General features: G+C 46.1%; 1 protein-coding gene across 1 annotated transcript in view; it reads left to right on the top strand.

Annotated features, from left to right (window-relative positions):
* Positions 1-723: 723 nt before the first annotated feature.
* Positions 724-16,212, top strand: part of RHOJ (ras homolog family member J) — an 81,342-nt gene continuing 65,853 nt past the window's right edge. The window contains exon 1 of the mRNA XM_019550851.1: positions 724-1,413. Within this exon, the coding sequence (XP_019406396.1) occupies positions 1,236-1,413 (178 nt within the window). The 5' untranslated portion in view covers positions 724-1,235. The remainder of the gene's footprint in view (positions 1,414-16,212) is intronic.

The raw sequence follows: 16,212 nt of genomic DNA, 5'->3' as shown, positions 1-16,212 counted from the left end.
GTCCTAAGTGGTTAGGGGGAGACGTGTGAAGTGCTCGTGCGTGGAGCTGCACCGCACGGTCCAGGCGTTAGGCACAAGAGCTGTACGGATTAAAGCCGGCCTTCCACTGGCCACACGGCGCTCCCGCTTGATTTCTTTTGAGTCTGCTTTCTCTCTCTAGCCCTGACACAGAGAGAGAGAGAGAGAGAGGAAAAAAAAAAATAGATGGGGGAAATTCAGGGGGCTCTTCTCCTTAGCCCCTGATCGAAGAGCGGACCAGTTGTCAATTTGACAAACTGTCAAGGAGCTATTTACATGGCATGAGAGTCCGTGTCCGATGCTGCTCCCACCTCTGAACGCACACCGCCGCCCTCCCCATTACCACCCCGCACATCCCTGCATTTAAAATGCATACAGCACAGTCCTTCGGTATTGCAGCAGAAAAACCCGAGAGATACCAATTGACTGGGCATCGCGCAGCTTTGCCAGCCCCTACATATTCGGCTACACCAGAACCCCCCACCTTTTTCACAGCACTCTCCATTAAAAGTCGTCATCCTCAGTTTCCTCTAAGCCAGCCGGCTAACAGCACTGCACGTACGAGATGAAACAGGACGCCTGACAACTTTAGCCTGCAGGGAGACCTCTAGTGTTTTTCTTACTCTATGTCCTGGCATAGCTCCTCTAAAGTACAAACACACACAGAGCTCCCATTGTTTGCAGCCCTTCACAAGCCCACTGATCCTAATATGGAATTCAGCAGGAAACCCATGATTTCCTGACACACAGCAAGCTGGGGAAAGAAAGGAAAAACTCCATTAAAAACCTCTAGCTTTCCTCCATGTTAGAAATGCCATGGAAAATGGAGTGGCTTTAAACAGGAATCCCTCTGCCCAAGCCGGAGAGGGAAAGAAGAACTTCACAGCCTCCGACTGCTGACGTTTTTCAAGTTGCAATAAATAGCAAAATCTCAGGGTCAGGATGAGGATTTCCTGACTCCAGCTAACAAGAGAGGACAATCCTTTTTATTTTTAATTAATATATCTATGAATATTTAATGTAGTTATCTCAATGGTTCTAATTACTGATCGGGGCACTGTTAGAGGCTGCTCTCTTATCATTAGTATGATTTCCTGAGTTTGAGAAACCACCCCCCCCCCGCCAAACTCAGGAACGGTCAGTACAATCACACTTCATTTTTCCTTCATGTGCACTTGGAAGTATCAGCAGCCGCAGCCGGAGCAAGAGCAGCAAGAATGAACTGCAAGGAGGAAGATGAGAACAGCACGAATGGCAGCAGCGATAACAGGAAAAAGATGTTAAAGTGCGTGGTGGTTGGGGATGGTGCAGTGGGGAAAACCTGCTTGTTAATGAGTTATGCCAACGATGCCTTCCCGGAAGAGTATGTGCCTACCGTCTTTGACCACTATGCAGGTAAGAAAGCACTTTTCAAAAAAGCATGCAATTGGGGGTAGAAAGGGCTAGGAGGGATGTGAACAGAGATGAAGGGTAGAGGAGAACAGTTCAAAGGGGATGTAGAGGTGACTTCTCATCCAGGGCTGTGGTTCAGGTCTGGAAAGTATCCAGCCAGCGTAGAGGGCAGTTCATACAATTGGGGCAATGAAGGATTTGTCCAGAGGGAACTTGTTTGCTTGTTTCCAGTTTCTATCTTGTGTTTGGCAAATAAGAAGAGGTAGCAACACTGTCAGAATGAAGACCTGCTGAGCTCAAAAGACAACAGGCATAGCTCAGCATTCGTGTAAATACTTGCTGGGTCCGTTCGTTTGCTAACTTCTGCATTTTGGAACTTTCCCAACCATAAATCTGACACGTGCATTTTATCAGTTGTCTTTTTTCCTTGTGGCAAATGATTCATAAGTTGAAACGGTTAAATCCTTTTTAGTAACTAATCTTTGGGAAAACCACTGAGCTCATGTCCAGTGTAACTGGAATGAAATTCACTCTGTTTCCATAGCACAAGAAATTACTTTTAGCAGCTGTGTGTAATGTTGTAATGTGATGGCAAGCAAAGCCACAGCACTGACTGATTTTAGTGTTTTAGGCTAAACGAGCTTTAGAACAAAAAACCCCAGAAACTTTACCGGCATGTAGCAATGATCATAGGTGCTCGCCCAGGGCAAAATGAACACAGTTGTATTAAGAAGACCACCGATCGGGTTCAGTACTTGCAGACCTCTTTTACTGTAGAATTGTGTACGACTTTTTCAGGTGCTTTTAAAGTCAGTGCATGTATGGGGCAATAGGCTGAAAATGCATTCAAATGTTGCTTAAACTCTCTTAAGTGTGGCTTTTCCTCATAATCTTTTTGTCACTGATAATGTGCTTTTTTCTTTTGGTTGTTAATATGATCCCTCAAAAGCAGATTCTATAAGCACCGCAAAACACATCGCATATCTTACAGCAGTCGACTTCTCCCCATTCCACGTCCAGACTGAATTTGCATGGCGTGGCTTATCATAGATTTGCTTCTCTGTAATAGGAAAATCTCTGCTTCCACCTTGGCTTCATGTCAGGTTTAGCAGAGTATAATAGCCAAACAAGAAAACTGCATAATTGCTAAGCATGGTAACATGAAGACATCTTCCCCTCGTAAGAGTGAGTAGTAACTTCATTTGTACAGGCAAACAGCAGCATGCTCTCTCTACCCCTTCCCACCACTTATTTCAAAGGATCAGTTTTAAAAAGTCTTTATATAGCAACTGTGTTTGTGTAGAAAAAAATAATAAAGATATATAAAAACAACATATATTCCCGTACAAAATATTTTACAAATTCAGATGCTGAAGAATTACAATCCCCAGTTACTTTTTTATTGGAACTTTTAAGAACCATAGGTACAAAGGAAAGCATTATTACTAAAGAAAGACCAGAAAGATAAGGAAACAAAACACTTCAGATATTAATAACCTATTCAGGGATAAATCCTCTCTGAACACAGTTGTTAAAACCTAGAGCCATTCAGAAATCAGATTGTTCATTCCATAGAAAATTCCAACATTGAAAAATTTGTTCTTACTATAAATCTCCATACAAAGTTAAAACGTTGAATATCGAGTATATGCTGAATATACTAAAAACACCAAAAATGAACAGAAACAATAAAGCTGAAAGGAAACATTTTGACCTATTAAAACAACAGGTGGAAACAACATGCCAACCTTTGCGTGTAAAAAAACCCGTTGAAATCAACACAGGGCTGCAAAATGTTTTGATTTTGACGAAAACATATTTTTCATGTAACAAAAATGCTAGCTTTATTAAAATAGCGAAGCATTAGCAACATATTCTTCTCATCTCATAAGGTCATGACCCGACTGGAAGGCCCAGAATATTTACTGATTTCCTTCTTTCTTCGAGGAAAGAGCATTCAAGTAAAGGAATTCAATTCTGATTACAGACATTGTAAAGCCATCAACTTCAAGAACAATGTGCAGAAAATCCAATCGTAGAAAAATGCAGAAAATCACGGATTTTCTCCTTTAAAGAAAAACAGGGGCTGCAAGGGGCTGCTTAGGGCTGGGGGGAATGGGAGGAGACCAGGCAGGCAGGGGGCACCAAGTCCATGTGCACACACACACACACACAAACACGTGGCAGCCAAGCAATATGTATACCAGCTCCCACAGCTGGGGGTAGGGGTGCATGCACGTGCAGGTGAACCCCCTGAGATCAGCCATGCACCCCCTGGAAACTCAGCCACAAAACCGGAAGTGGCAGTGGAAGTGTACTTCCAGTTTCACTGCTGGCTTGGCAATCAGCCGCTGGGGGACCCCCTCATTGGCGATCTGGTGCCCCCCCAGACTTGGGAAGCACTAGCCGCCCATGCCTACAGCTCCCCACAGGTAAGTCTATGTAGTGGGGGGGGGCATAGACAATGCATTGGGAGAGTGGGGAGCACAGGTGATATGCTGGAGGAGAACGGGGGGAGGCACATACCCCCCAAATTTGTGTGCCCACAGTGGGGATGGGGCTGCAATCTGGCCACACTATCACAGGTAGGAACTGCCTCCATGGCCCAGCAGGCAGGACCCAGCACAGGAGGATGGAGTGGGGAGCATTGCTGCCATGACCCACGCACCAGCCGCACTGCCAGCAGCACGCAACGTAATGGATTGGGAGGCTGTGCTGCCCTCACCTCCTCCTGCCACTTGCAGGGAGCAGCGGTGGCAAGTGGGTCATGGTGGGGGAGAGCTGTGGCCCAGCACACCAAGTGGCTGGTGGTAGGAGGAGGTGAGGGCAGCATGCCCCCCCACCCATTATTCCTGGTGCTGCTGGTGTTGCGGCTGGCACGGGGATCCTGGCAGCAGCAGAAACAGCAATGAGTCTTGCTGCCTTGCACCAGGTCCTGCCCACTGGGCTGCAGAGGTGGTGCACGCTGCTGCCCTGTGCCTGCTGTGGTTGCACAAACTGGGAGGTGGGGGGGCATGCCCCCCATGCCCTCCACACACACACACACATCCTGCTCCACACTCCCACCTCCTGCCCCACACACTGGGGGGCTTGGGCCTGGGAATGAGGGGCACCGGTTTGGGAGTGAGGGGCACCAGCACAGCTGGGGGAGTAGGGTGTTGTGGGTTGGGAATAAGGGGCACTGGCACAGCTGGGGGCTGCGAGTCAGGAGTGAGGGGCACTGGCAATTCGCATTGTGCAAGTTGCACAATGATGAATGTCACTTGGGAGTAATGGAGGGCCGCATGTTGATATTGCTGTTAATATTTTCCTGTTGATGTTGATTTCTGTCTTTAAAATTAAGACTGTTGAGCTGCTTTAACTTGTAATGTGTAATAAATATTTGGGGGCCAAAATACTCGTGTATCTTCTACTTAAACTATTTCCTGAGTCAGGACTGGCTACTGATGTTTAAATAGGGATCCTGGGAGAAAAAAAGGTTGAGAACCACTGCAATAGAGCACCAGCCAGCACAAAATACAGGCCCCACTCCTCCAATATAGTCAAAAGCAAACCTAACATTGGCTTCAGTACACAAGAAAAGGGCCTCTGCAGATGGTCACTAGGCCTGTGTGAAGCAGCTAGCCAGGCAAACAGGGGGATCCCCACTGCCCCACACTGTGTGGGGGGGGGGGCTCTGCCATGAGCCCCCAAAACCCTGAGGTCACTGAAGCAGCTGGTGAGTGGGGGCTTTTTTTTTTTTTAAAGTAATGCAAGCAGGGGCCAACCAGGACAGCCATAGGGGGACCGGGAGAGCGGGGGTGGGATGGGGGCTCATGGTAGAGCCCCTCCACATGCAGCATGGGTCAGCAGGGATCAGTGCCCCCGCCCCCAGCCTGGCAGCAGCTGGTGATCAGGGGCTTTTCTTTTTCTTAAGAGCTGGGAACTGGGGCTGGGGTCAGGGTGCACTGAGGAGGGCTGGGGGAGCAGGCAGGGGATGGGTCCTGGCAGGGGTCCCCCCATGGTCCCCTCCCGCTCTTCAGCCCCCCCGCCTCCTACCTACCAGCACGGAGTCTGGGTCCAGCTCCCTGCGGCAGCGGGCAGGCACTGACCAAATCTGCAAAGCTCTCCAAATCTTTTCCAAATTAATTCAGAGACCTTTTCAAATCAATTCAGACCTTTTTTATAGGTCTCCTGATTTGATTCGGATTCATTCGGCCGCCGAATCGGGCCAAATCTCCTCCAAATTGAATCAGCACCCAAAGCTTCGCGCAGCCCTAATGGTCACCACTTCATCTACCTCTGAAACGTGGTGACCTGTGGACCAGAATGTTGCAGATATTTAACAATGCAAACAAGTCCAGTACACAAGCATCCAGGACCATTAATGAAGAAGTATATCTCTTCCCTGAAGCAATTATCAATAACAAATCCCACCCCCAATACCCTGTAAGAGCAAGATGTACCTTTCCTTCCAAGCTCAGGATAAGATGGTTGTTGGACAGGGTTGGAGAATGGTGGCCTAGGACTCCAGTGGGTGATTAATTTGTCATATTGGATGTTGTTACTTCATTCTTTTATCTGATCAGAACTAAACAATACATCCCTTTATTTATCAGTGTACTATCTAGGGCATCCAGAGCATTGGATGGGCAGCCCTGCATTGTAGAAAAAGTAAAAGTTCAGGTCATGGATGAAATAATTCATATTTTGGATAAACGTCTATTCCCAGTGGCAGGCAAACCAGAATTCTATCCCTCTGACAAACAGGATATGGTTGACAATAGCTAACAATAAGTGCTACTGGCATAGCTGAGCCATTTCTACCAAAGTTGGCTTTGTTCCACCTTTCGAGTTCTAATGCTGACCTGCTCTGAACAAAGCAAGTGAAATCAGAGTGAGTTAAACTGTACCCAACTCTGTGCTGAAATCAGCTAGGACTGATAAGGTAATGACACAAAACTGGATTCAGCCACTAGTAGAGCAAGACAAATAGGAACAAACTGGTTGATCAGGACAGACTACTGTTATTCCTGAATATTTAAAAAAACAACCAGACATTGCACAATAGTTCCCCCCCCCCCCAAAAAAAAAAAACTGCATGAAATTTAGGATTTCTTATTCATCCTTAAATTCATATTCAAAATACATTATTTTCTATTTTATATGACACCCAATCAAGGAGCAGCATCAACACAATGTGACTTAGCCAACAGCACATAAGATTAAAGTGAATGGTTCACAAAAATAGTAGGCTGAAAACTGTCCATCTCAAATACTTACAGATAGTTAGGCTTGGCAAGATTCAATTTTTATTGGTAAGCATTCATAAACGACTTCACCTGTCAGACCAAGAAAAAAATATTCCCGCTGTTAATAATCAAAACATGTAGAAAGGTGTTGTAGGAAAAATAATGGCTGATGGAATATGTGATGAGAGGGGAAGCAGTCCTACAGAACTGCACTGACTGTAGCTTGGACTGCAACTCTCAGAAACCCCAGGGGACTGGGAAGAAAGGAAGAAGTCACAAAGTGGAGAAGGGAGGTACAGGCGAGCAGAGATGGGACTGATGGCAGCTGCACTGCTCAGCTGGCAGCAGTCCTACATTAGTTACGTTTGTCATGAGAGCCGGTTAAAACCTGCAGTATAATAACAGTATAGTGTCATTAATAAACTGTTTGCTCCACATACCCATTATTTCTTGCAATCCCCAAAATTTAAATTGATAAAAATCGCAATAAATGCCTAAAAATAAACATTGATATTACCTGTCTAAATCATTTAAAAATGAATTCTGCCAAGCCAACAGATAGTGCACTGCTTGAAGAAAATTAAGAGTTGTAAGTGATTTGCTAATGAATAGCATATGGAACAATTCAGTCATGACTGCATGGTGCAAGTTAATAGTAACATATAATGACTTGGTCATTATTCTTGGTACACAAATAAGGTTGATCGAAGCCCAAGAGTTAAGTTATTTTAAATGGATTGATAATCCTTTATTTCCTTAAACTGCTTCACTTCATTATTCCTCATGTGTAAATGGCAATCTGTGTTACGTACTATTATTATTGTTCCCTGTTTGACTGCCTGGAACTTTTAGGAGTGACTCTGGAATTGAAGCCGTGTGGCTGCATGAGGGAGGTACTACACATGCAGCCATAAGATGATGATGATGATGATGTAGATGTCACCACACTCATATGACAGAAGCGTGAGGGCCAGAAAACCAGCAACAGGTAGAATGGTTAATGTCAATGAGACCCTGGGTGCCCAGAGGAGGGCTGTAAGATGATGTGGTCAACTGTCTGAACTTGAGCACCACAGCTGCAGCCATAAGCTCATGCTGTGCCATGGTAGCACCGTCACGCTGCTTCTGGTTTGGAAGCTAGCATGTATCGAGCAGACGTGGTTCATCTCAGCATGTCTCAGCTGCTGTGTGCCATGTAGCCAAATCTAAAAACGCTTTGTATGCTTATTGCCCTCTGTAAGTAGCAACACCACATATACATTATACCAGAATGACTGATTCCCAGTAGCTGGGTTCACTGAACAGTTTTTTTTCCAGAAGAGAAATTCTACACAAAGGGACAAGGAAACACAGAAAAGGACAAAGGGGGGGAAGAGTTTGCCCAGGGTTTCTAATCAACAGATATCCTTATCCCTATGCTTACAGAAACCTTTCCATTTATGCAGGATGTGGTATGCTCTTGCTATACTGAATCACCATGGTAATGGCTTAGTCATTGATTAAGTCAATGAAAAGTTTCCCCTTCAATTTCCTTTGCTTGTGCTGTCCCTTTAGCAAGCCCTGGTGCACATACCTACCTCACTGATGCATATCCACATTGCAGCTTATCAGACTGTGTTAATGCCATTGACATACAGTGACTTGGTTACGCTCTAGGGGTGCCTGTACACATGCTCTGATATGTTCTAATTAAAACATGTTGGAGCAGACTCAGTTAATCAAGTCCGCTCCAACACGTTCTAATGAAACTCAATTAATCAAGTCCACTCAAGCACTCTAATTAGAACGCTCCAGCAAGCCTCACCGTCACATGAATTCAGCATCCCATGTTTCAAAATGGCAGCGAGGGCACTTCAAGTAAAGCTCACTGAACAACCTTTAGTTAAAATGCCCCACCGCTATTTAGAAATGTGGGACACTAAATAAACATAACTGCAGCATTTTAATTAGAGTGGCTCTCTGTGCGCCGCTCTAATTAAAATGCCCCTCCCCACTACCCAGACCACATGTATAGATACCCCAGCTTGTCAGGGATCATGGTACGGTCTAACTATACCATGGAAAAGGCAGTGGGCAAAGGAATAAGCTACCTTAATGTGTCTCATAGAGACAAAGAGACATTAGTCTGAAGTCAGTATGGATTTTTACCTTATAAACTAACTAAAGCAGGTATGTGTAGCTGAAGTTTTCATGAGTCGGACTCGCTTCTTTAGATACTGTCATCTTTTTTCCACTTGCAGCTTTCCAAACCCATATCAGCAGGGTTGAAGGCAGGGGGTGTTGGCAGGACTGGAGGCAGGGGATGTTGGCAAACAGACCTGTAGCACTGCCATGGTACAACTGACACAACCTTAGGTCATGCCCAGTGCGTCGGCAGAGATGCTTTTCTGTTGCTCCAGAAATATGTGACCTCAGGACCAGTCCCAAGGGGAAGAGATAGATGCTGGTAAAAACATCCAGGGTAGGAAGCTGGGTACAATCCTCTCCCCAAAGGTACAGGGTACAGCTGTAAAAATCTGCAGGGAAGACGGAGGAGTTTCCACACAAAGCCTTCTGCCGTGGAAATAACTCCTTGCCTTGCTTCAATGGAGCATACCTTCAAGGAAAGCTAAACCCAGCCTGGATATGTGCAAAGCTCTTTTCTCCTGGATATGTGCAAAGAGGACCAGTCAGAAGGTGCACTGAGGGAATAAAGTGAGAAAAGCTAGGAGCTACAGGGCTGTTCTCGGTTTAGCTGCTAAGGACAAGGACAAGCCTTGATGCTTCAGATATGGGCAGGCCCACATGCATGTGGTCTCTGCAACAGAGTTTATGCAGGCCTAGAGTCCCCCTGCATAAAATCTGCTGCAGAGTCTATGTTTGCATTTGATTACTTTACACTATTGCTTTCAGTTACATAGGCGCACCCGAGGGCAAGCGGAGGTAGCTTGAAAGCACCCGAACAGCCCTGAAGTTGCTGATCAGGATATTTGCTTTAGCTCAACCCCATTTTGCAGCCAAAGTCATCATTAAAAATTCACCAAGGAATGGTAAATCGCTGCAAGACCTAAGCTTGCACTGTAGTGATAACACATGGGACCCTTCACTGCAGCAGTAAGATCCTCCCAGAAGAACCTGGGAATCAAAGTTCAAGAGCTCAAGAGAAAGGCGGTGAGACGCCACAGAACAGCAACAGCCGAAAGGAACTTGGGGAACTAGGAACCAGTTCCCCGTCTCCCACCACCGCCAGTACTTTGTTTCCAAGGGCATAAGACACACCAACACAGTAAAACCTCGTTAATTCAAATTGCCAGGAAGAAAAAACACTGACTTTGAAAGAAACAGGTTTGAAAGAAATGTACCAATGGTCTTTTGTATGCGTGCACAGACTTAGTTCACCCATGTGCAGACTTTACCGATAAGAATAAAGTGAGGAGTTATCCCAGTGACTAATTAAGAAGATTTCTTGGGATGTAGCACAGGAAGCTCCTAACGAAGACCAGCAGCAATGATCTAGGATCATTTTCTTCTGCTTAGATCAACCTAAGTGTAGAAATGTCCTGCCACCCTTGCCTCCCACCTTCCCCCCAATCCCACCAAATCCCCCCATGGACTTAGCATCCCTGCTGCCATGCAACCACCCTCTCGGGCATTCCCAGGCCGACTCCCAGTTGTGCCAAATTCCAATGTTTTGAGGCTATGGACCACAGCGCTGTTCCTGTGGGGATCACTGTGTGAAAAAAGCCTGGCTGGCGATGACCAGAGGAAGGGCTGCACCTTCCCTGCCTTGCAGCATGAGGGTGAGGAGTGGCCAGGCCTCCGCAGGTAGCAGGCAACAGGCTGGGGACCTCCCTGCCACAGGAATCCCTGCCCAAGGGGGCAGGTGCATGCTGAGTGACTGGGGCTGAGGACAGCAAGTGCCAGGGTGCAGGGGAGTCTGCAGAGGTGGAAAAATGGGGGCATGCACAATTGAGGGCAAGTCCTTGGTGGGATCAGGGGCAGTTTTGCAGGATTGGGAACGGTGGGTCCACAGAGTGAGTTGCTGGGATGGGGGGAAAGAGGAGCAGCGGGACAGTTCTGCACATAGATTGATCTAAGCAGAAGAAAAAGGGCCCCTAGATCATTGCTGCTGGTCTACGTTAGAGATTCCTTGTGAAAGCTGCTTAATCAGTTAGTGAGATAACACCTTACTTTGCTCTTATCAGTTAATAAGGTCCACATATCAGTGAACTAAGTCTCGTACAGACCCATAGTAATTTGAGTATATGCAAATTGTTGTCCACCGATTTATTTCAAACCTGTTTACAGTATTTCAAAGCCAGTATTTTTTGGTTCCCTGCATTCTGAATTAATTAAGTTTTCCTGGTCCGAGGGACCAGAAAACAGCTCTAAATTCCAAAGAAGACAGATTTTGAATTAGCTATATCATAATGCATACAAAAACTTACAGTTTTGGCTGGGGAGTGACAATAGCTTCACGGTAGCCAACACTCTGAGCTAGCCAACACCAGGCTAATGAGGTTTTACAGTATATACAATAGGGTAAAGTCATTCTTTACAATACCGTACTGTGGCTTCCAGGACCATTTGCAGGAATACGACTGGTGGAAATGAGACCAAGCTTTGTCCCAAAGGGTGCAGAATTTGTCATCCTTGGCCTACAATAAAAGTCTACGGCTAAATAGAATAACCCTCCCCCCAACACACACACACACACGCACACACACACACGCACGCACGCACTCTTAGGGATTGATTCCAGACTTTAAGTATCTAAAGGAGCAACTCCATTAACGACTTGCAGAAATAGTTTCTTCTTCATTTGCACCTGGAGAATCTGGCTTAAGCCTCATTGTGCAAGGCACTTTGGGTTTTGAATTGCTGAGGCAGCAGGGGAATCTGAGTGAAGGCTGATCTGTGTTAGAGAAAGCAGGTGTTCTACCAGCAATATAGTTGCTCTGATACTGAAATTTGAATTTGTGTTTAGTATGAATAATCAGTTAAGGGTCCCGCTCTCCAGTGCATGTTCACTGAAGTTAATGGAAGGTATAAAAAGAATTGAAAACCCTGAAAGCATTTTCACTCTCATTTTATGCTTCTTTGACTAAGTAAACACACAAGCCCTGATTTCACCCCAATACTACTGAAAATCAGGAATAAGAGTATTGTAACTGCTGGGATTATAGTGATGTAAAGGCAGAATCAGACCTGAATTCCAGTTTTTAGTCTCAGCTGTCTGCACTGCCATCGGGGGTTGCCATCAGGTGTTGGGCCTTAGGTTTGCAACTGGAAAAAAACAAACAAACCGGAAGAGTAACTGTTAGCGCTACCTTCAGTAGAAGTCTACCCTTTTACATACAGTAGGCACTGGAGGCACTTTTACACATGCTCCGGGGTGGGAGAGCTGGCACTTTCATTAAAGTGGCTCCGAGAGCCGTTCTAATTAAAGCACTGCAGCGTCTCGTGTATCACTGTCCCCACACTTCAAAATGGCCATGGGGCCACTTGAAAAAAAGCTCATTGCCCTCACTGCCCATTTTGAAGCTTGGGGGCATTGATACATGAGACGCAGGAAGCTGCTGGAGCACAATGATTGCCATGCTCCAACAGACTCAATCCAGTCTGCTCCGATGTGCTGTAATTACAGTGCATCAGAGCAGCCTCCACACTTGTGTTAGACACCCTAGAGGCCTACGTTACTCTTTTCCTAGTGTAGACTATATAGTTCCCCAATCTATGAAAGCTCACCCACCAGCGGGGGTAGATACAGGGAGGGTGCAGTGGCATGGCTGCACCCCATTTTGGACTGGACCACGCCATGGGAGCCTCTAGGGATATTTTTAAAGTCCCAAAGCATGTAAGAATTCACCCTCCTTTCCCTCTGTGCTTAGCAGTACATCCCCTCCCCTCCCCTCCCTTTCTACCACTCTCCCATGTGCTGGTGTTGCTTTCTTTGCTGTGCAACTGGCTGGGGAAGCTTCCAAGTTGCTCCTGCCAGCTCCAGCTTGGCTGTGTGATGGCTGGGCTCAGCTGGGAGCAGCAACAGCAGCAGTGGTGGCTATAGGAGGGGCAGAGGTTTCCCTCTCCCTGCCCCTGCTCCCAGGGGACCCCATCTGTCAGCTCCCATGGCACCATTTGCACACACCAGTGGGTGGGTGGGGAGGAGGCTGAGAGTGGGGGATGCAGCCATCCCTGCAGCACAGGTGGCTGCTCCCCCAGCCACCTTTTTCAAATTCTAAATCCACCCTCTGTCCCACAGTGTCTGAAGTCCACAGTAATTCAAATCCCTGCCTGGCCTACTGCTTATAGCAACTACGTCATGGATCAACAGTGAGGACCGAATGCAGAACCTTGAGTGAGAAGAGGATAAAAACCTACTAGGGGTGTGCAACGTGGGTCCTATTCAATTCGGATTCAGCTCGAATCGGGGACAGTGATCCGATTTGTTGATTTGGAGCACTGTCCCTGATTCAATTCGGCTGAATCTGAAGATTCGATGCTGATTCAGAGAATCAGGGATTCGGCCATAGACACAGCTTTAAATGTTTTTTCTACATACCTCAAAGTACCAGCATGGCTCATGAATGCTGTGGTGCTGGGGTACATGGAGTGTCCTGCAGGAGTGCAGAGAGGCCCTCCATGTGCTCGGTGGCAAACCCAAAATTGGACCGGAAATACTTCTGGTCCACTTCCGGGTCTGCCGGGGAGCACACTGGGGTGGGTCCCCTGTGGCCCCCCCAGCTCGGTAATCAGCTGCAGGAGGACTTCAGGTGCCTCCCGAGACCTGGGAGGTACCAGTTGCCCAGCCAGGAGGAGTGCAGAGGGTCTCAGTGCACTCCCCAGCGGACCCAGAAGAAGACTGGAAGTACTTCCGTTTCGTTACTGGGTCTGCTGCTAAGCATGCTGGGGAGCCCCCCACACTCCTGTGGGACACTTCATGCACCCCAGCATCACAGCACGCACAAGCCGCCTGCTACCTAGAGGTATGTAGAAAAAACATTTAAAGCTGTTGCTATGTTCAAATCGCCGAATGTTTCCGAATCTCTCCGAATCTATTTGGAGGGTTCCAATTCGATTTGGAGAGATTAAAGGTTCCTCTGATTCAATTTGGATTTGGAGATTTGGCCACCAAATCGGGCCGAATCTCTGCCCAATTGAATCAGGGACTGAAGCTTTGCACAGCCCTAGAATCTACTGCCGACAGTAGGCAGTTAATGGAGTTCCTTCTTTAGCTGAAGCAATGAAAGATTAAAATGTTAGCTCAAAGGGGTTCAATCCCCAATGAGAACCAAAGGATGAGTTTAGAAATCATATCTATTACTGTTTGCTCACTGCACATCAATCGTTGATGTAACTTTTAGCCTTGCCATCCATAGAATGGAAGAAAAATCTTACTGAGGATGGAAAAGCAGATTGTAGAAGCTCCTATTTAAAATAAATATGTCCAGCTAACCACTACAGAATGAGGCAGATAGATTACAGCTGTGCTCACCCTTTGATGTGCCATTAATCAAGCCTCATTTGCAATAGACGTGATCATTAAAGGACAAGGTCCTGAACTATGTAGTGGGGGCTAAACAAATTCTAAGCAAAAGGAAAACCTTGAAGTGAAAGAGTGTTGCATGTAAAAAAAAAAAAAAAAAAGCCAACAAGGAGACCGATCAATGAAGAAACAAAGGAAGCAAATAATTTCCTTAATGCATTTCTGCACAAACTGCTAACCGCCTAAGAAATCAGAATGAAGTAATTCATGAAGCACAACAGTTAATTTATCAGGAAGGAGGTATCAATTTTTTGCTTGTATATTTGCAGAAGATTCAATGAAAATGCCCATATATTAATAATAGAGTCATTTATTTTTGTCAAGGAAAAAATTATTAGATGACAAAGAATGTTTGTTTGCTTTTCCTAAATTTCCCCCTTCACCTCATTCACCTCATTCACTTAGCTAGGCATTTAGAGAAATGCCTGTGGTTTTCATGTCAGGCAATTTTCACTCAAGTCATTCCCAGAGATGCATGCTGCTAAATGAGGGCAATGGTTCCAATCCTATGATCTGTTACACAGGTGCAAGCCCAGAATTTATACCTTAAAGCTTTTTTTCCCTCCACCTGTTTTTAAGTACACACAAACTGCACAGAAGGAGGTTAAACAGGTGCTAAGGCACCGAAGTCTCCTTTGATAATTCCCTCATTTAATTTCCAAGGAAGTAACAGCTCATTCAAGTTGCTGGGTGTCCCAGGGGTTTCCTATTGCTATTGGACACAGTCAACAGATGTAGGGTCTTATTTTCAGAAGTTCAAAGCACCTAATACTCTGAAAGTGGGATAATTTTAAGATGATCTGGCCATATTTTACCTCATTAATTCCCTGTCATTGCAGCCTCAGGGTAGGGACAAATTATCGAATTAAAGTGAATCAACTTGGGGCAGGAACTTACTGCAAAACAGCTGATGTGGGTAATTGTTTGTGCGTCCACAATTTCCCTGCACTAAGTGAAAGGCAAACTGGGGTAACTTTAGCCCAGTTTCATTCAAGGCAAAGCTGGCTCAGTTTTACTTCCACCTACTACAGGGTAATTGTGGGCACATGAACATTCTGGCTAGTGACAGACATTGCACATAAACCAGTTTAAGTGATCAGAAACCGGTTTAAACCTGTAACAGAACAGATGTTCAGTGTATATAAGCCATTTTGAAAATGGCTGAAACCAGTTTGAGATAAACATGGTTAAATGTAGTATCAGATTTAACCAATTTGGGCCAACTGGCTTATGCAATGTTTGTCCCAGACCCCTTCCTGGTTTAAGTTAAACCAGAGTCCCCCAGCTTCCTGACATACTCTCTGGGCGGGGTGGGGCTCTCTTCTCCAGAGAGCTGGGCTGGCCCCTCTCCTCTGCTCCCTGGTGGCAGGTCTGGCAGAGCCTGCACAAAAAGGGCACCTGCCTGTCTTCCTCCTGCTCCCCACCTCCCACAACTCCCTGCTCCCTGTAGGGACTCCCCCATCCCCACAGCTTTACACAGACACCTCTCAGCATTAGCCAGCAGACCACATGCTGGCTATGGTCCAAGCTGTGGGAGACAGAACAAAGGCAGACAGCACAGTGTCTGCTTAGGGCTTTTTGGAGCTAATCAACAGGTAGCTGGTAATGTCCCCCATTCCTTCCTGGGAAAAAGTTGTTTCAGAAGAGCTTGAACTAATGAGAGATGCTTCTGCTGTCTTAATGGGCTGCTAAACCCTGAGTTAGGGGTGATAAACACTGTGTTACCAACTCCATCCCAATCAGAGCATCCTGCTGGAGTCTGACCACACCCGCCCTCAGCTCAGCACTTTGTAAGGGAAGGGGGAGCTGCTCTAGCACCCCCATGACTTCCAGCCTGAGCCACTGCAGGCATGTGCTGGCATTTCTGGAATGAAAAGGGAATGTCTATCCACCTCCAAATCTGTTCAAGCTTTGCAGGTTAGACTAACCTGCAAAGATTGAATCAATTCAGGCTCAGGCATTTTGAATGTCTGTCCCTACCTAGCCTTATGGTGCATCAGTTGTTCCACAACAAGCCCTCCTTCTCCTGTTAACTCACTTTCATCTATT

This window comes from Crocodylus porosus, unplaced genomic scaffold, assembly GCF_001723895.1.
Source record: "Crocodylus porosus isolate Cpor-Errol unplaced genomic scaffold, CroPor_comp1, whole genome shotgun sequence".
Lineage (NCBI taxonomy): Eukaryota > Metazoa > Chordata > Crocodylia > Crocodylidae > Crocodylus > Crocodylus porosus.
Note: the sequence above shows the minus strand (reverse complement) of the source record. Positions and strands in the feature narration are given on the sequence as shown.